The sequence below is a fragment of the Gracilinanus agilis genome, chromosome 5, assembly GCF_016433145.1.
Source record: "Gracilinanus agilis isolate LMUSP501 chromosome 5, AgileGrace, whole genome shotgun sequence".
In the NCBI taxonomy this organism is placed as follows: Eukaryota; Metazoa; Chordata; class Mammalia; order Didelphimorphia; family Didelphidae; genus Gracilinanus; species Gracilinanus agilis.
The window spans coordinates 291,227,631-291,252,957 of NC_058134.1; the positions used below are offsets into that span (position 1 = coordinate 291,227,631).

Below are 25,327 nucleotides of genomic sequence, written 5' to 3' on the forward strand. Positions count from 1 at the left end.
ACAAAGGGCTTGTGAAGAAAATGCTAACTATAGCCAAAGAAGGATCTACTGGAATTTGAGTAAGGATCAAAACATGCTATCTTCCACTTTATTTGTTTCATGAGATTTATTTATGTGCATATCTTCTATCATGACATGAGCAATCTGAAAATATGAATTGCATGAAAATACAGGTATAAACTATAACAGGCTATTTACTGTCTGGGGAAAGAGGAGGGAGAAAATCTGAAACCTAAAACATCAGAAAACAATTGTCAAAAATAGTTTCTACATGTAACTGAAAAACTAATTAAAAAAAAACACTCCTTGTTCCAAGTAGCTAGGATAGTACCCTAGACAATTCTGTGATACTGTGTACAAGGTGTGATTCCTGATTGGTTTTTGGAGGGACCTCTAAGCCCAGGATATTGCAAATGGAGTAGGTGAGGGAGAGAGACCACAAAATGACTTGAGAAAAATGGAGAAGCGGAGTTTGAGAGACACGGTGAAAAAGGCTAACAGGGAACACAGACCTAGGGGGAAAACTGGGGCCCCAACATATCTCTCTATTCCTTGAATCTGTACCTCCAGAGACTGCCCTGGTAGCTTCTCTGGGGAGATCATTAGAATGGTAATGAGACTTTGTATACATTATCCCATTTGATCCTCACGACAGTCTTCTTATGTAGATAGTTCAAGTATAACTATTTAAAGATGATTAAACTGAGGCCTAGATATGAGAAAACAATTTGTCCAAGGTATCCTATACATGTGGTACAGTTCTCTCTAGAGTCCTTTCCTTGGATACAGTGTCTGTCAGGCAAGCCAGTCAGTTGGGCAAACAGAATCAGCACCTTTCTTCAGTCCATAGCAGCGCTCATGCCATGCTTCTTCTTCTTCTTCTTCTTCAATCCTTACCCTCTGTCTTGGTAAGGGGGTAGGCAATGGGGGTTAAGTGACTTGTCCAGGATCACACAGCCACAATGGATCTGAGGCCAGATGATGTGAATCAGGGCTGGCTCTCTTCCACTGAGCCACTAAGCTGCCTCCATGTATATATCAAAAGCAACACAGACACAGAGAGAAAACCTTTTCAACACAATAGTCTCTGGAAACCATGGTGCTTGGCCATAAGCCCCATCTCAGCTCTCTCTACTCCAAAATAATTGCAGTTGATTTATAACAGACAAACTTGAAACACCAGCAAAGAAACCCAGTTTCTCCCTATTTTTAATTGCAAGTCACGAGCAGCTCTGGCAGCCGCTCTAGCTACAGCCATCAGGGTTACTGATTAGTCAGTATACTGATTTCTTCCTACTCAGCAAATATAGTCGGGCCTCTGCTAGGACCTGAATGGACACCAAAGACTAAGGAATCTTCCTATTGTTTCAGACAAAATGAAAATAGGGAATTCTTCTTTAACAGAAATATTTTCTAGTGTTTCAGGGGAGAATTGGGACACTTAGTAGGTTATGCTAATGCAACTGATAAATTGTCTGAATGAAGGTTTACAACTCAGAATGCCAGCACACTGCTGAGCCATTTCTTTTTGGCATGAAGGATGAACCCAGGAAGGAAATGAACTTTAAGATTGGCTTCAGCGAAACACATTTATGAAGGTAAATTGTTGCTGCAAAACCAAAAACTCCAACTCCAAATCATATAACATATTCTGAAATCAAACTGAAAGAGTACTAGAATCTTCTACAGTTTTGGGGTAAAAAAATACTTCTCTCTCTCCCTGAACATAGATGATTAAAAATGAACTGTCTTAAAGTACTTTAGTCAGAATTTAAATGTCTCTATGGTAAGATGACAAACACAAGATTTATAACCACAAAAGGCTATTCCTTATTTGAATAATAATATAACAACATAAAACCTCGTGTTTAAGATAGATGCAAAAAATTTAATTGGAGAGAGCAAGGCGTATAGATAGAAACCTAGCCTGTAGGGTAGAAGAACTAGTTTTAAGTCCTTTCTCTGAAATATATTAGTTGCTTAACCATGGGCAGGTCATTCTCAGAATCCAGATAAGAAAAATTAGACAGTAGGGCACTTTTAGCTATGGTTTCCTTTTCTAAGGTTTTAGTTATCCCTGGTCAACCCAGAAGGCTGGAGATCTGTCTGCAAAGCAGCAAAGGCCCCCCCACCCCACCCCATCTCTTTTGCTTCCACTTCCATTTTCTAGCTAGTAGATAGATACATGGATGGATGGATGATGGATAGACAGACAGATAGATAGATAAATATAAACATTTTACTTTTTTTTTGTGAGTGGTAAGCTCAGGAGCAGGAGTTGGGAAAGACAACACAAATATGCGGGGTCAGCAGGTATTTCCTTATATCTTTGTTTTCAGTTATCCACAGTAGGTCCCTCTGATACAAGCCCTTCTAAATAAGTGACAGAGGAGTTGTTGAAATGTAGCAATGGATCTCTTCTAACATTAAATAACAGGTCTAGACTTGGGGGGGGGGGGAAGCTAAACTAAAAAAATCAAAATGACCAACTATTATTTCCATTATACATTTTACTTTGGATAATTATATGTATTATAAAGTATATGTTGAAATGTATACTTGATACAAACTGTGGGGAAAGTATGATAAATATAAAGTAGTATTATTACATAATGAAACAATACAGACATATCAAAGAAAAAATATATGGTTCAGTATCAAATTTAAACTATATACTTAACCTGTCAGAACTCTTTCACATCAATAAGAAATGCTGATATGAAAAATTCAGAGAGGGCAGTTAATTCATTAAAAGATGAATAATTATATGACATGGAGATGTGAAAAAGATACATTACAAAATGAAGTTACCTTTGTCTTAATCTTATATAGGCACAAATAAGACGATAAATACCATAATTATTATAATCTTTCCCCGTACAATAGTAATTTCATTTTTTCCTCTAAGATCTTCTAGATACAACTGTTTTTTTATCCATGTTTCATATAATTGCACATCAGTATAAATGCCAGGGAAAAATGGTCTGCCACAGCCAACTCCAGCACTGGTAATACCGGTCAGAAAAAATCTGTCATGTTCTGCAAAGTAACACATCAAAGGACCTCCACTGTCACCCTATGAAAAAAAAAAGACCCCAAATAGGATTAATTCAATTACCTTTTTTAAGTTGCAAAAATATGGAATATTAGTAATATACTACATAATATCATGTACATAAAGTATGCATTTTTTATTTGTCCCCAATCTACTATTCTCTCTTTTTTTCTAATCACTTCCTCCCCCATTAGCTACAGGTAAAGACTTTAGAGGTTCTTAGATAAGCTTTCTGCCAGTATGGCTTTGATCTGGAACGATAATAGCTGACACTATTGCTTTACAAATATTATCTTATTTAATCCTAAAACTAACTCTAGGAAATAGATAACACAAATATTAGCCCCTGGAACTCCAAGAAGTGTTCCTGCATGTTTGAGGCCTGCTGTGAGTCAGTAGCCACTCAAAATAATAGTTCATGAACCCCAAATGATGTGTTTAGTTTTACCAACCAACAAAGGGACACATTTGTTTAATGTGAACAACATAACTAAAAACGTGATTAAAAAAAGAACTAAATAACATATATTGAGGGTATACTATGTAGGCAAGGCACAAACATTTTAACTAGTTAAAATATTTGCAGCAAATTTCTCCGATCAAAAGTTTATGTGCAAGATATATAATAAATTGATAAAGATATTTAAAAACAAGTACAGGCAATTCTCAAAATAAGTATAATGGAAGCTATCAACAGTCATATGAAAAAATATAACAAATAATTACTAACAAGCTATGTAAATTAAAGCAATTCTTTGTTTCTACTGCATATCCAATAGATTGGTAATAATGATAAATATTAGAAAGACTATGGGAAGACAACAAGTAGATGCACTGCTACTGAACCTAGGAAATGGTCCAATCATTTCTGAAAAACAATTTGGAATTATCCCCCAAGTCACCGAACTGTCTGACCCAATGACACCAATTGGCTTCTACCAAATGAAATTAAAGATAGAGGTAAATGACATACATGTCTTTTTTTTTTTTTGTGGGAACAAAGAACTGGAAACATTATGAGTGCCAACAACTTGGGAATGGCTGAACAAATTTAAGGTATATGGATATAATATAAAAATATGGTGATGAAAGAAATGACAGAAGGGCAGATTCTTCATTATTTCTGAAAATCCTGGTTTAACGTTTGGTGATACAGTGATTTGAAGATCTGGTTCTAAGGTCAGTTTATTTTAATACTTGGGTTTTAATGGCTGTCAACTGAAAAATGAGTGTATCTTTGGCTATATTTTTTAAAGAAATTTAGGAATACTTGTGTGTAATAATGCAGAGTAAAATGATTATAATTAGAAATACTATTATTACACTGACTACAACCCTGTAAAGGACATTAATTCTGGAAGGCTTAAGAACTTTGATCAATACAATGATCAATCAATAACTCCAGAAAACTAAGGATGATGCATGTTTCTCATCTTTTGATGAAGAGGCAATGGAATACACATACAGAATAAGGCATTTTAAGAAATTCCTATCAGTATAAATTCAGATTTTTTTTCAGACAACAAAGGAAACATTTCAACTGTTAAAAATGTTTTTTAAACTTTTTAAAATAATAGGATTGGATCCCAAAATGGCATATTTTATAATAACAAATCTATGGTGTGAAAACAGAAGAATTCAAAAGCAAACAATATCTAGGATAATTTTTTAAATTCAAGTTTTTTTTCAATGAACAAAAGAATTTCTCTCCTAATACTTCCAATAGAAAAACAAAAAACAAAAAACCTCATAACAAAAATATGCAGTTAAGCATAACAAATTCCTATACTGGCCACATCTAAAAAATGCATATTCCATTTTTCATTCTAAGTCCATCATATCTCTGTCAGGAAGTAAGCATGCCTTAACATAGGTTCTTTGGAATCATGAAGAGAGTTCTTAAGTCTTTTAAAATTGCTTATTTTTTACGGTTTTGTTATTGTATAAATTGGTTCTGTTCACTCTGCATCAGTTCACCTGATGTCTTTCAGGAGTGTCTGAAACCATCTTTTTTTTTTTGCATCATTATACTTATATACTCTAATTTATCCAGCAATTCCTGAATTGATGGATACTCCAGGTGTTTCCACTTCTTTGCCATTACAATAAGAATTACTAGAACTATATTTGCATATATGGGTCAAACAAAAAACCTGAATTATCTCTCTTTGGGGTTGGACTCCCAAAGACTGAGCCTAGAATTCATGATTCCAGAGCTGGATTTTGGAGGGAATACAGTGCCTCTCCCTGGAGTGACACTTCCAGGAGTTCCAACCAAAAATCTCCTGAAAAACTGTTTCACTCTTTTCTATTTTAAAGGAAAATTCTATAGCCTTACCGTGCAGGAATCAACATTTCCAAAATTATCACCTGCACAAAATGAAGTATTAGGAACTCTTCCTGCATAACTTCCTACTGCATTACATGTACGCCTAGAAATAAAAGTTACTTCAGCCTCTTGTAATGAAGATGTCAGTGTACCTGTAACAAAAATCCATATACTATTTGAGGCACCAATCCTTTTTTTTTTCAACATGATATGAACTGATAATCTTAGTATTTAACCGATTTGTTTTCTCAGCAACAATTTAGAGGTTAAGTCACTTACTCATGGTTACTCAACTAGAAGCATGGCTTGAATATGTGTCTCCCCAATATATCTTTCCAGTCCCATTCCTGCCCTCTGATCCAGACAAACTGTTCCTCACACATGGCATCCCACCTCCCGTATGTGGGCTTTTGCACTGGTCACACTTACTCCAGCCTCATAGTCTTCTTTTAAGATGTGGCTCAAACACCAGCTTCTACTTGAAGTCTTTCCTGATCCTCCCAAACTACTTTCCATTCAATTTTTTTCTACATTATATTTATATATAATATGTTTCATTCTTTGTATTTGCATCCCCCCTAACATCTACCACACACCTGACACATAGTAGGCACATACTTATTGACTGATTTCTGTCTCCTAGGTGCTAGTCTCTTCAATCCATTGTGCCACTTTGTATACAATAGGCACTACCCAAATATTTGCTGAATAAATGACAAAATTTGTCAATGACACAAAAGTAACTGAATTTTTCAAAGAACAAAATTTGAATTTACTTATATCTTCGTTTTGCTACTTCTTGAATCCAAAGAAGACTATTAAAGAAGGCTTCCCCAAGGAAGGGAAGAAGAATACAGAGGAGTAGCTATAGGTCTGATTTCTCTGTCTTTTACACACTGCTGCTGTATGTCTAGATGAAAGCTATGCTCCTCACAGACCTAAGATATTCACCAAGAGAATGGTTCTTCTGACCTAGAATACCCAATAAGTTGGACAGGAACAACTGACTTCTCAGTACCTCTCTTATTCTTAGTAGAGAATAACTACAAGGCATCTCTATTTGGATTTACTCTGAAACCTGACTAGGGATTAGTTGGCTTGGTTGGCTTGGTTTATTCTTTAACTAAATCTGTGATTTCACCTGTATATGAAGCTCCCAGGGAGGTACTCCCTTTGCCAAAATCCATCCCTATCTTCTCTGTGACTGAGTCTTAGAGAGCCTAGGGCCCCGAGAAACTAGCAGTTGAAATATTATAAGGTGTCAAATGAAATCTTCATCTTCCTCCAATTTCCTGCTAGCTTTAATGGCACCAACATTTCTCCTGTTCCTTCTAAGCTCCTGATTTTATAATTGCTTTTAATTCCATTCAACTTCATTTCTAATCTTCACTAAATTCTGTTGATTCTTCTCTGTCTCTTGGATTTGTGTATTACTATGATAAATTCTAGATAACCTATACATGACTTTCTACATTGCTGGGGGGAAAAGTCCTACTTTGACATTTTTATTAAAAGTTTATAGTTTTTTTCATCAAAATTAAATCCCTTTGTTTATACTGAGACATTATATTCCTACCTGCCACAGTATAACATGGAAAACCTGGAAACAACATATTTTCCCCCTCTCATTTTGAAAGTGATGCTATGCATTTCTACCATGAAGTTGTTTAAAGGAAAAAGAAGTAGCCTAACTGAATGCCAGCCTCATGAGAGGACTCTCATTCTTTTTTCTAAGAACAGAGTAAGATTAGCTTACTCAAATGCTAGACATTTCAAAACATTTTAAAACCATAATCAGGATTCTTAAATTATCTGCCTTTTAACTATTCTTCTCTGTATTCCTGACTCCAGGCTTAGTATTCTGTCCACTGTACTATTTACCCTTACTTGATTTTTCTAGCCTCTTCCTATATCTTTGCAAATCATATCTTGCATCTGAACTTGTCCTGGCTCCTCCCCTCTCCCATTCCTTTCATCTTTTAAAATCCATCGTCAGGAATCTTCCTCAAATAATCTCTACCCTGATAATATCTGTATTGTATTCTTATGCATTACAAAATGTTAATTAATTAGAACACTGAAGGATTAAGAGAAATTATTTCGGATTACGTGATTTTAGGAGCATAGATCTAAAGTAGAATGAGGGTCTCAGAAGCCATCTAGTCTTACTTTACAGATAAGGAAACAGAAAGCTGGGGAGGTTACATGATTTTCCCAAGGTCACAAATGTTACATGTCATATGAGAAACATGATTTTAATTGAATTCCTCTAACTCTAGGGCTCTTTTTATTAATACTCTCAATGTTGATCATTTTCCTAAAATGTGCACTTTCCTAAGTGTTCAGAACATGAATGAATTTTTCTTTGTTATCTGAAGAACACAGAGTAGCTTTGAACACATTGGTAGAGTATTATCACTATAGATACTGATAGTAAAAGAATGTACGCTGATGTAGTATGAAACTTGCTTTTTAAAAAGAAGTATGGAAATCATGTAACCATGTTAAAATGAATATTAATAAATGTTTTAAAAAAAAGAAGTACGGAGTATTAATTTGTATTTTCTCTGATACAATACTAGAGGACAGAAGAAATTGCACTTTAGCAAGAGTGTTCTAGTTCATTCAGGTTTTGCTCCATGTGGCTTGGGAAATGCTCTTAAGTTATAGGTTCTTTCAGATCTGGAAAAGGCCACACAGTCCAACCTTCCCTTTAGAGGTGAAGAAATGAAATTCCAAACAAATTAAGTAAGCTATTTGTCCAAAGTCAGCCAAGTGGTAAGTAGCATGTCCTAACTCTATATTTATATGCTACCACCCCATCTGCCCACAAGGTTTTCATTTAGGAATGGCCTTTATCAATTAATCAGCAAATGTAGACAAAGAAAATACTTAATGGCAAAGACTTTACTAAGTCTTTGCCATTAAGTATTTCCAAATAGAACATAAATTTCTCAGGCACTTTTCATTTCTTTGATAATCCTCATCAGTTCAGTTAACTATCAGGTACCAAGCACTGAGGACTAAGTTGATTCTATTGGGGGGGGGGGGGAGGGACACACACACAAAAACACAAGCAGAGCAGCTAGGTGTGGCCTGGAGTCAGTTCAAATCTGGCCTCAGACATTTCTTAGCTGTGTGTCCTTGGGCAAATCACTTAACCCAATTGCTTGGTCCTTGCTGTTTTTCTGTCTTAAAACTGATCCTAAGCTAGAAGGAAAAACAAACAGCAGCAGCAGCAACAACAACAACAAAACAGACATAAAAACCTAGAAGCTTTGATCCTTATTTCTGGGTTTACAATCTAACCAAGAATACAAAATGTGCATCATCAAAAGTACTGAAGACATATCATTGGTACAAAAGAATATAGTAAGAAACAAATGTATAAAAACTGAATGGCAGAAAGGAGAGAGGGATAATGGTCTGATGAACATGAAAAAGGATTTTACAGGAATTAAGGGGAGTTAAAATAGGGGATAGGGGAGGGAGGAAGGAAATAGTTCATTAGACTTAATTCATATCTTCAGTAAAGAGGTTAACACATAATTTATGTCCTCTAATGGGATACTCACTCCTATGATCTCTTTTCCTCTGATAAATATTTTTAAAAATTTACTTATTTTTACAAATATCTCTCCCTCCCACTTGCTCTTCACTGAATTTTTTTTAAGAAAAAGAAAACCCTCATAACTAGTATGAATAGTCCAGTAAAACCAATTCTCACATTGGTCAGTCATGTGATTTTTGAAGTTTGAAAAGGTGACTGCAATGGGAAAAGGCAGAGAATTTTCTAACCACTAAAAAGAGAATCAAGCCTAAGGTTTGTTTTTAAACTATTAATATGGAACTAAAAGTCTATCACACATCAATAAAATCTAGTCAATATTTACCTTCTTCTGTTCTTTTCCCCCAACCACTTATGAAGCACCGGGTGGTCTCAGTTATTTTTGGTGCATCATAAAAAACTGGCAAACAGATGGGCCGAACAAGATTATTATAAGTCACAGGGTGTTTTAAATGAACAAGTGCAATGTCATTTTCAAAGGTATTAGGCTTGAATTCTGGATGGATGATGATTGTATCAATTTTTACTTCCTTACGCTTCAGATGGGGCTGTTCAATATTGTTAATTCCAATCACAGCTATCCAAAATTGTGGCTCTCTGGAATAAAGCAAATACCCTTATATTACCAATGAATATTTAACTAAAAATATATATATTTCAAGACTTTCTTAACTTTGTGATGTTAGCCCATATAGTGTTTTTATTTTACAAAATATATTTTACAAAATTAAAAAAATGCTCCAGGTAGATGGGCTCAGTGGTTGAGAGTTAGGCCTAGAGATGGGAGGTCCTGGGTTCAAATGTGGCCTCAGATACTTCCTAGCTCTGTTGCCCTGGGCAAGTCATAATCCCAAATGCCTGGTCCTTTTTGCCCTTCTGCCTTGAAATCAATGCTTAGTATCAATTCTAAGACAAAAAGCAAGGTTTTAAAAATAAAGCGTGTGATGTATAAACTCAATGTTCAAATAAAAAAGTAAGAAAAATGATCACTAATTAAAGTATTTTTTCAATGATCATCGAAAGCCTTTTATAATCTTTCTCTCCACTTTGTATATTCTCCTCTACTGAAGGTATATCAGCAGAGGTCAGACAAGCACTTGCTAGAGATGCTTCATGGATAGGAGTAGGACTAGATGGTCTCTAAAATCCCTTCCAACAATGGGATTTTAGAATTCTGTGACTTTCTAGTGATTCTAAAAATCTTTAGTGACACATTCAATGAACCTTTTTAGGGGGAAGAAAGGAAGTACATAAAACCAAAGAAAGCATCAAAGATTAATAAAGCAAAGTGGTAGAGAAACTATAAAAAAAAAAATAGGGGCAAGGGGCAGCTGGGTAGCTCAGCGAATTGAGAGCCAGGCCTAGAGACGGGAGGTCCTGGGTTCAAATCTGGTATCAGACACTTCCTAGCAATGCGACCCTGAGCAAGTCACTTAACCCCATTGCCTACCCTTACCACTCTTCTGTCTTAGAACCAACATACAATATTGATTCTAAGGCAGAAGGTAAGGGGTTTAAAAAAAATAGGTTGAGAAACAAGGAGCGAGAGAACGGAAGAATACAGATGTCTGTCCTCCAACAATAACTCTCTTCTTTCTGGACTGTAGTAGAAGTAGTGGCTAGTAAAATGGAATATCTCTCAGAACAGTTTTTCCTACCCAATTACATCAATATCCATAAGAATCAGTGAGTCAGTTGTAACCATGTCACAACCTCAGTATAGTCAATAAGACTAGGGCATTTCTCAATGCTGCTCTTCCTTTGGGGTCTCTCCATCATAATGGATACCTTCTATAGGTTCAAATATTTTAACCTCATTTAGAACATGTTGCTCCTGGAATTAATTAATTTTATAGTTGGCTATAAATTATATCCAGGAATAAGTTACTTTTCATGTACCCAATGCTCTGACATTTTGGGGCCCTTAGTGGCTTCTTTCAACCTCAACCAGGGATGAGGAAATCTATAGTTCTTAGACTGAACTTACTTAAAGTAATATTCTCTAGTCTTTGCAAAGGCAGTCTGGAAACCAATTCCCCTCTAACTCCAGGCTGCCGTGACTCTTTTATATGTGTGTATATATGTATATATTCGCATATGTAATATATGTGTATCATGTGTAGATTATGTGTGTGTATGTATATATACACACATGTTTTTTCCATTGGAGTCCACCAACCATAAGAATATTCATTTAAGGTTTTTTACTTTGTTTTGTTTTTGTCCAGACCAATAATTTCACCTGTATTAAGAACTCTCTGGTGTGGAAACTCCCTAAGTCTTAGAGAGCTGTCTGGGGTACCAAAAAGTTAAATGGCTTACCCACACGTGGCCATAGCTAGTATGTGTCAGGGGCAGAATTTGGACCCAGGTCTTGTTGACACTAGATTCAATCCTCTAACGCCCCCAAACTGTTGTAGACACACAAGTAAAAAGCAATTGAGATTCTAGCTGTGTTTGCAAAAGAAATATAAAAGCTTAAATTCACTTGATTTTAAAATTAAGAGCAACTTTATTCCTCACATCCTTTGACTTCTTTTATCTACTACAAAGAAAATGTGTGAAACCCCTAGCTCAATGGACACACTTTAACCAATAGCTTCTCTAGGTTTGAACTGTCTCAATTCACTTAACTAGATACGTTCAAACTGGCCCCTGCAATAGTCTGGTTACATCTAGTGAAACCACTCCACAGTATTACTGGCCTCATTTGTAGTGTGCATACATAGATATCCCCAGAGTTTTTCCCTTCTCAGTGTGACCACAAAGAACTACTCATAAATTACATGGAATCTTTACTACAACCAAAATAAAAATAACTAACTTTAAACTCCAGACTAGAGGCTGCATTGCTTAATATCCTCATTTTGACCACTACACCCTCTGCATCAGGCCTCCTTGTTCTCACAGGGAAAGAGAGCAAGTAGCCAGAGGAATGCGCAGTCTCCTCCCACTCCCCAGGCCTGGCCCCCATTGCACAGTGTTATTCTTAAGGCTTAGCCTCTCCCAGTCCCAGTTGAGGCTGGCTGCCAAAACACTTCCATAAGCTTGCTGATGTGGTGCAGTTAAAATTCCAACTTTCAGATTTTAAGGGGTACCATATTCTAGGCTTTCCTAAATCTTTATTAAGTTATCTTTAGAGAATAACCATCACTATTAGGGTTCTCCAATAGCATCCCCCTGACCCCAATGCTCCACCAGTGAGAACACTTTTCATGTCAGGTCTGTGTCTGGAAACCCTTCCGTAAATCCAAATCCTTAGCGCTGCACCTTAGCAGCATCTAGGCTGCTCCTCCCATGGAGTGGTAGCGGGGCAAAGGAAGTCACTGTTGTCTCTCTCCCTATCCTCTGATATTCTGCTTGGCTGTATCAATAAAACCCATCCTAGTATCATTCATCCAATCTCCACTCCTGATAGTCTGTTGGGCCTGAAGACCTTTATATGTGGAAGAGCTCTCAAACACCTTGAGTTCAAAGTCTGTTGGGGGTGATGGAGAAGGAGAGTTGGAAATTATCCCATCACCATGAACTCCCATTCCATGGAGTTCTTGTAACTCCTGGGCAGCCACCAGGAGGATCTTTTGTTTTCTGGATACTAGTCCTGGAGACTTCTCCTGGTAGCTCAAGTATAATCTTCTTTTATCAGCTTTCTAGCCATCTTCTCCCTATGTCATCTCCAGAAAGAATGCCAGAATTACATCCCAAACTCAGGATGGCCAAAGACTTAAAGATAAACTCCGTAACTATTCCAAAGTACAACCTCTCCAACTGGTGTAAGGCACACTTGCGACTTCAGGTTTGAAATGGGAAAGAAGTGAAACACTTGCGAACCAATGAATAAAAGGCTAACTTAGCCTTAACATGGAAAGGATAGTCAATGAGGACAGAGTACTGACTCAGCTGAGTGTAGCAGCCCACCTTTTGTTGGCCCTTTAAGTTGCTGGTCAAGCCTGAGGAAATAGCTCCTAACTCCTCTGTTGGTCTACCAATAAATTGTGTCAACAACCTGAGCCTTAGTCCCCAATCCACTTAAGTCTCAAGGATGGTTTCAATCTCCTCAAAGAAAAAAGTAGCCTAGCTTATGTGACAAATATTGCTCCTACCACAACATTTTTGGGAATCACTCAGTAGCAGAACATCCTATGTGAGTTCTTTTACTCCATTTACTATGATTCCCTAATTAATTCCACACTTCCTCTTTTTGTCACCTAGAGATCAAGAAAAACCCAACGCAGCTAGAGGATACATAGCTCACCATACTCGGAACTATTCTGCCTCCCAAAGCTTTGACTTTTCCTTCTCTGACTACCATCTCCTGACTCTTTACTATTTCCACACTATAACCCTCAGTGAACTTGTTCTCTACCTCCTGGTACCTTAAACTCATCTTATTTCTAAGTCTCTCACCTCTGTTATAGATTCACTTTTCCTCCTACCCAATCCTGACCCTGTCAATCATTTGACTCCATGGTTAGCTATTTCAGTAAAAACTTATCTCTACCCTTAAATCCCTTGCCCTCCTCTGACCCTAGTCTACTAAACTCCAACTAGTTAACTCCCACCATGAAATTTTTAAAAATTACTACTAGGTCCACTATAAATTCATATCTAAATTTGCTTGGGTACTTACTGCTGCACAATAACCCTATAATAATAATTTTACTTACTCTTGACTCTTATTGGGTGTTATATTCAAACTCTGAGAATTGTTAGTCTCACCTTGATTGACAGGTGAAGACAGTTGGAGACATCGGAATGTTCCTGGATGCTGTGAGGACAGGAGCAAAGGCAGTTGACCTGGGGATATAAATACCCCTAACAGTCATCTGGGAGGAGTCTTTGGTCTTTGGGCTCAGGTCTTTGGGCTTTGAGCTTTGACCATTGATCTTTGATCTTTGATCTTGGAGCAGTGATCTGTGGATCTCTGACTGTGGGTCATCAATCCTCTCTGAATCTCCCTAAATCTTTAGGCATTTGAATCATCATTAGATATTTATATCTCTGGGCCCAGATGCGAACCAGGAGGTAGGAGGTATAAGAAGAAGAGGGTGGATTTTCTTAAGGGTGGTTACTTCCTAAAGGCTGTGCAGGCTGACATCACAAACTGTTAACAAGGAAGCTGAGAGAAATCACAATATCTGGACCAACGGAGCAGATTGCCCCCTCTGGTTTGGCAGTGGCCAAGCTGAACCAGAAGAGGGAAAACCACTAGCTCCAGCTTACTGAAACAACAGCCTACAGTCCTGAGGGATTATTGATCATAGCTATTAGTGACAGGGTTTCCTATCTCCAATCTATTCCTGATTATTCCTTTCCCTATTTAACATCAATAGATAAAGTTTTATTAAGTACCTTCCTGAATGGCCATTATATCATGACCCTTGGGGAAGGAGCAACGCAGTCAGATGAACAGCGTAATCCAAGGCTAATAGAGCCCAATATTATTAATTAATCCAAACCCAGGTGGGACCTGAAAGGGTTACTCATCCACCAGACCACAAGGGTCCTGCCTGGGCACTGTTATATAGAAACAGGGCATTATACCATCAAGCAAAGGTGACTGAGTGGGTGTTCCCAGTCACCAGCTACCTAGGGGAATACAAGGCAGTTTCCCAAACCAATATCCCCTAGAAGCATAGTAGCATTTCAAAGAGTCCCTATTTTATTTATAACATGGGGCAGCTAGGGGGTACAAGTGGCTAGAGTTTCAGACCTGGAATCAGGAAAATCTGAGTTGAGATCCAGCCCCAGACACTTACTAGCCATGTTACCCTGAATAAGGCACTTAACTCCGATTTGCCTCAGTTCCTCGGCTGAAAAATGAGAACACTCTGGAGAAGAAGATGAGGAACCTCTCCAGTATCTTTGCCAAGAAAATACTATGGACAAAATTCTTGGGGTCATGTATAGTCAGACACAACTGAATAATTAAACAACATTTCCCAATGAGACTATCCCCAACCCTCTTCATTCTTTTCAAGCATCCGTCTCAAGTCCTATTCCACTCCCAATTTTAGGACTTTGCTTCTTATAATGAGATAAGGTTCATCCAATATCAATTCCTTTTCAACTACCCCATTCAACTTGCTTCATATCCTCTGCTTCCATCTTGTTTCAAAAGAAGATAAGGATCTCTTAGGTGGTATAATGTACAGATCCAAATCATGACCACCCTAATGTGTAGAATATACATATACCTACCACAAAGGAGCAACACTTGGAGGGGCCAAGTGAGAGTCAGCTTCCTGGCATTTCCTGCATCTTACTTCCTATCTGATATTTAACCTCCCTAGATTACTTAATCTCTGCTCCTATAATCAGAAATTATTCAACTCTACAAACATTGGTCTGAAGAAATACTAATTCACAGGGGCAGCTGGGTAACTCAGTGGATTGAGAATCAGGCCTAGAGATGGGAGGTCCTAGGTTCAAATCCTGCCTCAGACACTTCCCAGCTCTGTGACCCTCAAGTCACTTGACCCCCATTGCCCACCCTTACCACTCTTCCACCTATGAGCCAATACATAGAAGTTAAGGGTTTTAAAAAAAAAGAAATACTAATTCATCACCAGGTTATGAGATAGCACTAATGGATATTTGTTATTGAGTCCCACTATCACCCTGGTAATTTATCCACTCCTGGCTAGGTCAGAAGTGCTAAGTCAGTGTCATTCTCTCTTGGTTGCTAGAGATTCAGTGACCTTTTATTCCTCATCTCTACCTCTTTCTACAGGGTAGCACCACTTGTTTAGAGCTGTGTATGCTTATAGAGCTAAACCCCACCCCCTTTATTGCCTAACCCAACCTCCTTTAGAATTGTCATATTTCAATGTAAAATTTCAATTCAACCTTGCTGAAAGGCACTGGGTTTCCCCAGAGCCAAATATGTATATAAGAATGTTGCAATGCAGTACTTTAACTCTTCACATAGCATCAAAAAACAAATAAACAGTGCACAATAACTCAAATACTCAATTTTAAAGTGGAAGGGATGGTTATCAGTTCTAAGTTCCTCATATTACAGATGAGTAAACTGAAACTAGAGAGAGGCAAAGCCACTTGTCCAGGGTTGCAGAGCTAATAAATATCACAAGCAGGCACTGAACCAGATCTTCTTGACTCTATGCCAATGTTCTATTCTACCATGCTGTCTCAAGCACAAGTAGTGTACTGTGGAGAGAGGTGGAGATGAGGAATGAAAGGGCACTGACCCTCTAGTAACCACAGAGCGGATAACCTAGCCAGGAGGGAGAAAATTATCAATGAACAACAAAACATAAACATTTACAGAATGCAGGTTGCTGCTCCCCTAAACCCTAAGCATAGGACAGGCTGGAAATCCAGGTGCCCTCCTAGGACCCACAACTCACACTTCCTTTAGGACCAGACATTAAGAATAAAAACAGAAGCTCTGGAGTGAGGATTTCAGTTTACCTTTTCCCCTCTGCTTCTTCTTCCTAATTTCTCTTGGCTGTGGAAGGTACTACTATATTCTCAGTCCCTCAAGCTCACAACCTAGGAATCCTCCTCAACTCCTCATGATCTCTCAAAGCTCCACTCCCATATTCAATCAACTGCCAAGTTCTGTTGTTTCCACCTCCTCATATATACCCCTTCCTGCCTCTATCACCCTAGCCCCAGGACCTTATTACTTAACAGCTGGCTTACTGCAGTGGTTCAGTGATTAGTCCTGCCTACCTCAAATCTTTGACCACTTCAATCCATGCTCAGCCATTCCAATGATCTCCCTAAAGTGCCAGTCTTAAAATGATAAGTAGTATTTACCTAAAAGCATCAACAAGTTATCATCTGCAATGGGGATAAGTTAGAAGCCTTCCCAATAAATTCAGGAATGAAGCAAGGATGCCCATTATCATCACCATTTTTTAATATTATACTAGAAATGTTAGCTTTAGCAATAATGAAAGTAAAAGAAACTGAAGATATTAAAATAGGCAGTGAAGAAACTAAATTATCACTTTTTGCAGATGATATGACAGTATACTTAGAGGATCCTAGAGAATCAACTAAAAAACTAATTGAAATAACTGATCATTTTAGCAGAGTTGTAAGATATAAAATATAACCACATAAATCATCAGCATTTTTATATATTACCAACAAAGTCCAGCAGCAAGAGAGAGAAATTCCATTTAAAATCACTCTACACAATATAAAATACATGGGAATCTACTTACCAAGACAAATCCAGAAATTATATGAACACAATTACAAAATGCTTTTCATACAAAATAAGTCAGATCTAAACAATTAGAAAAATATTAATTGCTCATGGGTAGGCTGAACTAATAAGATAAAAATGATAATTCTATCTAAATTAGTTTACTTCTTTAGTGCCATACCAAACTACCAAATAATTATTTTATAGAACTAGAAAAAATAATAACAAAAATTCATCTGGAAAAACAAAAGATCAAGAATATCAAGGGAACTAATTAAAAAAAAAAAACAAAAACATGAGGGATGGTGGCCAACAGTACCAGATCTCAAACGGTACAATGAAGCAGTAATCATCAAAAGCAGTAATCATCAAAACAGTCTGGCATTTGTAATGGGCTTCTGTACTGGCAGCAATGCAATGACCCAGGACAATTCTGAGGGATTTATGGAAAAGACGCTACCCACATTCAGAGGAAGAACAGCAGGAGAGGAAACACAGAAGAAAAACAACTGCTTGAATGCATGGGTCGGGGTGGACATGATTGAGGGTGTGGATTCGAAACTCCCACACCAATGCAACTACCAACAATTTGGAAATAGGTCTTGATCAAGGACACATGACAAAACCAGTAGAAATGTGCGTCGGCCATGAGTGGGGGGTTGCGGGGGGTGAAGGGGAAAGTAGGAGCATGAATCATGTAACCGTGTTAAAAATGATTATTAATAAATGTTTAAATTTAAAAAAAAGTCTGGCACTGGTTAAGAAATAGAATGGTGGATCAATGGAATAGATTAGATCAGTGATGGGCAAACTTTTTAAAGAGGGGGCCAAAGGAAAGGAAATGCTCATCTGTCAGTCTGTTTCTAAGGCAACTCTTTCAAAGTTTCATTGTATTGTATCCTACTCCTTGTATTCGTCAGATTAGGAATAATGTCCCACAGTTGGATAGAACATTTCAGGGGGCCCCATCTGGCCTGCAGGCTGTAGTTTGCCCATCACTGGATTAGATGATTCATGATATACAGGGGCAAATGACTTTTGCAACCTAGTTTGGATAAACCCAAAGATCCTAGCTTTTGGAATAAGACTTCATTGTTTAACAAAAACTGCTAGAAAATTAGAAAACAGTATGGCTGAAACTAGGTATAGACCAATATCTCACTCTATATATCAAGATAAGGTTAAAATGTACATGTGATTTAGATATAAAGTGATAACCATAACTAAATTAGGAGACCATAGAAGAGTTTACCTGGCAGATCTCTGGAAAAGGGAAGAATGTATGACCAACAAGGGATAGAGAGCATTATAAGATATAAAATGAATAATTTTGATACAAACAAAACTAATATAACCATGATTAGAAGGGAAATAACAAATTGAGGGGAAAATTTATAACACATTTCTCTGATAAAGGTCTCATTTCTCAAACTTAAAGAAAATTAAGTCAGATTTATAAGAATATAAGCCATTCTCCAATAGATAATGGTCAAAGGATATGAATAAATAATTTTCAGTTGAAGAAATCAAAGCTATCAATAATTATATGAAAAAATGTTCTAAATCACTCTTGATTAGAGAAATGCAAATTAAAACAATGCTGAGGTACCACTTCACACCTATCAGATTGGCCAATATGACAGTAAAGAAAAGGGATAAATAAATATTGGAGAGGATGTGGTAAAATTGGGACACTAATACATTGTTAGTGTTGTGATCCAATCATTCTGGAGAGTGATTTAGAACTATGCCAAAAGGGCTATAAAATCGTGTATACCTTTGATCCTGTAAAACTGGGTCTATATCCCAAAAAGATAATTTAAAAAATCATAAAAAATACTTGTACAAAAATATTTATAGCAGTTCTTTTTGTAGTGGCAAAGAATTGGAAATTGAGAGAATGTCAATCAATTGGGGAGTGGCTGAACAAATTGTGTTATATGTTGAGTGATGAAATACTATTGCGCTATAAGGAATGATAAGCAAGTGATTTCTGAAAAAGCTGGAAAGATCTGTATGAACTGATGCAGAGTGAAATAAGCAGAACTGGGAGAACATTGTACATAGTAACAGTACCATATTGTATAATGATCATCTTGGCTGTGAAAACTTGGCTACTCTCAGAAATGCAACAATCTGGGACAATTCTGAAAAACTTATGATGGTGAATGCAATCCACCTTCAGAGAAAGGACTATTAGAGTCAGACAGATGTGGATCAAAGCATACTATCTTCCATATCAGTGTATTTATAGTTTACTTTTTGAGTTTTGGCTTTGTATCACTGTGCTCTTATAACAATGACAAATATGGGGGAAAAAAATAGTGTCAGTCTTACCATGTTAAGCCCCCTCCTCTCCAGCCTGTCCCTACCACCTTTTTCCCATTCAATAAACTCAAATAACTCTTGGTGGCCTCTTATAAACACTTCATGACCTGGTTCCTTCTTACCCTTCTGATCTTCTTATACTTCATACTTACACCCTTCCTTAGAATTCTTCGAATTGGCCTCTGGTCTGGTCTCCTTTCTGTTCTTAGCACAAGATATTCCATCTCAGTCACTCTATCAATCAATATTAAACACCTACTATGTGCCAAGCACATAGTGCTGGAGGTGCTTGGAGATACAAAAAGAGGCAGAAAATAGAGTTCTCTTCAGAAGATTTTTATGCCTCTTTTACCAATTAGCCTATTCTGTTTTTTAAGTTACTATTTTCATCAATATTTTTTGTGCCTTTGTTACCAAGCTCTTGACATTTTTTTCATGATTTTCCTGCATTATTCTTGTTTCTTTGCCAATCTTTTTGCTACCTCCCTTATTTGTTTTTTGAGAGCTCCTCTAGAAGTCTTTTGGAGCTTGAGACAAATTCACATTTTTCTTTGAGGCTTTAGATGCAGTACTATTGACTTTTCCGTCTGCTTCTGAGTTTGTGTTTTGGTCTGTCTTGCCATCAAAATAACTTTTTGTGTTGAGTTTCTTTTTTTGTTGTTTGCTCATTTTCCAACTTTTTTCTTGTCTTTTAACTTAAGTAAACTGTTATAAGTAGGCTCCACTCCTGTGGCAAAAGCGGCACTGTCCCAAACTTTAGGTTCTTTGCACAGCTGCCTTCAGAGCTAGCTTATATCTTCCATTTTTCCAAGATGGTATGATTTAAGGAAAAATGTCTTTAATACACTCTTAGCCTGTGCTCTGATCTGTGAGCAACCATAAGCACTCTTTCCTGGAACTGTGACCAGGGTCCCTTCTCCACTGTGGCCTCAAGAGCTAGTGTATATGTTCCTCCTCACTGTGGGACTGCAACCTGGATCTGAGAATGGGCAATGCAACTGAGTCCTGCCCACAGAACCAACAGAGGGACCCTTGTAATCTCTTTCTAATCAACTGTCCAACCCCCTTAATCATCTGTGGCTGAGAACTCCAGAAGCTTTTGCTGCTGACTGAGCTGCCCCAAGGCCTGTGCTGGTTTGCCAAGGTGGAGCCTGCCTTGGGACATTGCTCTGGTCTCTATTCCCATGAAGTGGACAGACCACTCCTGCCAATCTTCTAAGTTTTCTTGGCCTAAAAAAATGTTTCACATAGCCCTTTTGTGGGTTCTGTCACTCTGGAATTCTTTCTCAGACATCAAAATTGTTTTATCAAAATTGTTTGGAGGGTAATTTGGTAGAGATCAGGTGGATTCATGTACCTCCTCTGCCATTGTAGCTTAGCACCCATGCCGATTAAGTGTTATTAAGTGAATTAAGTGCTCTGAATATTTTCATTGGCTGTCTCCCATGGCTGGAATTCTTTCCATCTTCATCTCAGCCTCCTGGCTTCCCTGCTTTCCTCCTAGTTTCAGTGAATAATTGGGGGAGAATCCCAGACCAAATGAGAACCTACATTTCTTTCAGTGGCTGAGTCCAGTAACACTATTGAAACTTCCAACCAGGGATAAGTCTACAGAGGTCTTGCTCTGAATCAAATCTGGGTCAGGAACTTGCAGAAATCAAATCAGAAGAGCAGTGAATAGACAGCTTCAGATCACATCGCTTTGTAAGCACTAAATCCCCAGCCTGGGCTGCCCTGAGAACTGAAATAACATGACACTCAATACCACTCAATACTTCAAAAGTAAGCAGCAGAAGGATGCAAGAGGGGAGAAGCTCAGCTCAGTAATCCCATATAGAAGTATATAGAGCCCAAAGCTAGGAACGAGACTGGAAGAATTATCAAACACAAAAAGAATCCCATGATGACAAAAACTTAAGTCACAAACCTAGAATGACTCAAAACATGTATAAGCAAAGCCTCAAAGTAAAATGAAGCTTTGGTACAAATTCAACCAGAATTACTAGAAGAGATGAAGCACTAATGGGGAAATATGGGAACTACAGGAGAAGGATTTAGAAAAAAAATTATCAGCTTGGCATGAAGTCCAAAAATTAAATCCCCAAAGATTAGAATTGATGAAATAGGAATTAGTTACTTCATGAGACAATAGAAAATAGTAAAACAAAGTAAAAAGACTGAAAAAAAAGAAACTATAAGGTATCTCATAGTAAAAAAAAAAGATTAAGAAAAAAAGATCATGAAGACTCACTGGACTACCTGAAAACTATAACTAAAAAAGAGTCTAGAGGTCATACACCAGGAAGTCACAAAAGAAAACTGCCCAGCTCTCTTAGAGATAGTAGAAAGAACCTACCAGTCATGTCCTGAAAGAAATCTCAAAATGAAAACTTAAAGGAATATTGTATTCAAAATCCAGAGTTCTCAAGTCAAAGAAAAAATACATAACAGGCAAAAAAAACCCCAATAATTCAAGTACTAAGGAGGCAGCAGGACCTTCATACAAGTTATAGTAGCCACAACTATAAAGAAGTAGAGAACTTGGAATGTGATATTCCAGAAGACAAAATATCTAAGTTTACAACTGAGAATAACTCACCCAATAAAACTGAGTATAATATTAAAGGAAGAAAATTGTAACATCCAGGAACTCTTGATTACATAAAGTAGAATAGAAAGCTTGACATATAAACACAAAATCAAGTAAAACATTAAAAAGTAAATCTAAACAAGCTACTATATAAGAAACTAAAGGTTAAATTGTTTGGTGAAACACCCATCCCTCAGAACTCAATCATTTAATACGGGTATAACCCAGTGGAATTACTTGTCAACTGTGGAAGGGGCAAGGGAAGAGAGGAAGGAGACAACATTGGAAAACTTATATGTAAATTTTTTATTTGAATAAAGATAAAATTAAAAAAAAAGAATCATTATCAGAAGTCAGAGTGAAAATCTAATTAGATAAAGGGACTGGGAATGTTACTGTGATGTTTTGGTGACTTTAAAAGAAGAATAGTAAGGGAGAGGAACAGGGAACATTGGCTAGGGCAGGAGAAGGAAAAAGAAGAATGAGGGGAGATATCTGCTTACATAACTGGGGTATGCAAATGTAAGTCCATAAAACAAGTAGGAAGGAGTGGGTGAAACAGATGATATCTGAACTCTGAACTGTTCAAAGAAAAGAAAAATATGGACACACACACATATAGATGAGTACAGAAATATATTTCACCAAACAGGGACATAGGTCCCAGGGAAGGAGTTAAAAGGAAGGAGAGAAAAAAGAGGAAGGGCAGACTAAGGGATAGATTAATTAGAAGCAAAACAAAATGAAAGAGGAAGCAGAAAACAAAGAGAAATAAAAGTATGAGAAAGGGTAGAGGAAAACAATTAACAACACAACTGTGATGTTAAAGAAAGAAACTCAACCATAAAAGAAGAAAGCAATGGATTAGAAAGCAGAATCCAACAATATATTATTTACAGAAACACACTTGAAACAGGAAGATATACACAGAGCTAAAATAAAGAGATGTAGCAGAGTAAGGATAGCTCAGATAAATAAAAAGCAAAAACACACCTAATTAAAAGAGAATGACATTTCAAATATTATCTGTTAAAAGAGCTTAGACATGCTATGTCTGGCACATAGAAAGTGATATATAAATGTTTATTCATTTCCTTCCTTTATACTGAAAGGAACCATGAACCATAAATCAATATAAATACTAAACATATTTTTACTAAATGGCATAACCTAGCCGAATAATAGAATAGATATCATCATCAATAAAATTAGCCTAAAACATAAACGGTAAAGTTATGATAGTGTGGGACCCCAATTTATCTCTTTTGGACCTAAAGAAAACTAATGGAAAAAATAAACAAAAAAGAAAACAAGAACTTAAATATAATTTTATAAAAGTTACACATGAAAGCTCTCTGAAGATTACTGAATGAGAATTGAAAGGCTGTACCCATTTTTCAGCTGTGCAGAGTGCCTTCATAAAAACTGACCACATTAGGACATAAAAACTTCACGAGCAAATTTGGAAAAGCAGAAATACTAAACATACCGTTAATAATAATTGTACAATAAAGATTATATTCAATAAAGGTTTTTTGAAACAGAGATGAACAATTATTAGAGATAACTTAATCCTAAAGAATGGGAGGGTCAAAAACGAAATCAAAGATACAAAAATTTCATTAAAGATAATGACAACAGTGAGACGACATACTGAAATTTTGGAAATGCAAACAAAACAATACTTAGGGGAAAATTTACAACAGTTTCATCAATTAAAGAAAGAGCAGATCAACAAATTAAGTATTTAATTGTTTTTTTTAAACCCTTACCTTCCGTCTTGGAGTCAATACTATGTATTGGCTCCAAGGCAGAAGAGTAGTAAGGGTAGGCAATGGGGGTCAAGTGGCTTGCCCAGGATCACACAGCTGGGAAGTGCCTGAGACCAGATTTGAACCTAGGACCTCCCATCGCTAGGCTTGGTTCTCAATCCACTGAGCTACTCGGCTGCCCCCTAAGCATTTAATTTTTAAAGAACTAGAAAACCACAAATTAAATTCCACTAACTAAACACCGAAATAGAAATCCTGAAAATCAAAGAAGAAATCAAGAAAATTGGGGAAAAAAACACATTGAATTAATAAAATTAGAACTGATTTTTGGAGGAAAAAATATACAATAAAATAGATAAGCCATGGGCCATCTTGATTAAAATAATCAAAGAAAACCAAATTATTAGTATCAAAAGTGAAAAAGGTGAATTCACAACCAATGAAGAAAAAATAAAAGAAATTATTAGGAACTATTTATTTAGCCTAAATATATGCCAATAAAACTGATAATATAATAAAAAGGATGAATATTTACAATAACTAAATTGCCCAGGATAACAGAACAGGAAAAATAGAGGGCTTTAAATAACCCCTATTAGGGGTTATTTTATTAGGGGTTATTAGCAGCTAGGTGGCTCAGTGGATTGAGAGCCAGGCCTAGAGATGGGAGGTCCTGGGTTCAAATATGAACTTGGACACTTCCTAGCTGGGTGACCCCAAGGTCAGTTAACTTCCACTGCCTAGCCTTTGCCACTCTTCTGCCTTGGAACCAATACACAGTATTGATTCTAAGATGGAAGGTAAGGATTTTTAAAAAAGAAATAAGACAAAACAAATCAAAACAAAATAAAATAACCCAGTCTTAGAAAAAGTAAATCAAATGAACCATAAATAAACTAAAGGGAGGAAAAACATAGATGAACTCTATTAAAGTGAATAGTGAATTCTATCAAATATTTTAAAAGCAATTAATTACAGCACTACAAAAAATATCTGAAAAAATAGGAAAAAAGGCAGTCCAATCAAATAAAAATAGTCTTGATAACTAAATCAGGAAAATTCAAATAAAAAAATAAAATTACACACTACTATCCCAAATGAATATTGATGCAAAAAATAAGTAAAATGTTAGCAAAAAGACAACAGCAATGTATTATAAATATTATATACTATGACGAGACTGGATTTATACCAGGAATACAGAACTGGTTAAGAAAATCAAAAACATCACTGACCATATTAACAACAAAACAACAAAAATCACATAATCATGACAATAGAGCAAAACAAACAAACAAACAAAAAAACAAAAAAAAACCCTAGCCAAAATACAACACATTACTCTTTAAAACACTAGGAAAGCATAAGAATAAATAATTCTTTCTCAATATAAGAGGTGTTATACTTCTAAAACCAAAAGCCAGCATATTATCTATAATAAGTACAAATTAAAAACTTTTCCAAGAAAACCAAGAGTGAATCAAGGATGTCCATTATCACCAT

At 36.6% G+C, this 25,327-nt stretch overlaps 1 protein-coding gene across 2 annotated transcripts in view; it reads right to left on the bottom strand.

Annotated features, from left to right (window-relative positions):
• Positions 1–2,582: 2,582 nt before the first annotated feature.
• Positions 2,583–25,327, bottom strand: part of LOC123249512 (transmembrane protease serine 12-like) — a 31,797-nt gene continuing 9,052 nt past the window's right edge. The window contains exons 3-5 of one of the 2 annotated variants that reach the window (XM_044678562.1): positions 9,278–9,549; positions 5,394–5,536; positions 2,583–3,076 (exon numbers count right to left, since the gene is read on the bottom strand). In XM_044678562.1, coding sequence (XP_044534497.1) covers positions 2,825–3,076; positions 5,394–5,536; positions 9,278–9,549 — 667 coding nt within the window. In that variant the 3' untranslated portion in view covers positions 2,583–2,824. The remainder of the gene's footprint in view (positions 3,077–5,393; positions 5,537–9,277; positions 9,550–25,327) is intronic. The other variant, XR_006506391.1, reaches the window with a different exon arrangement.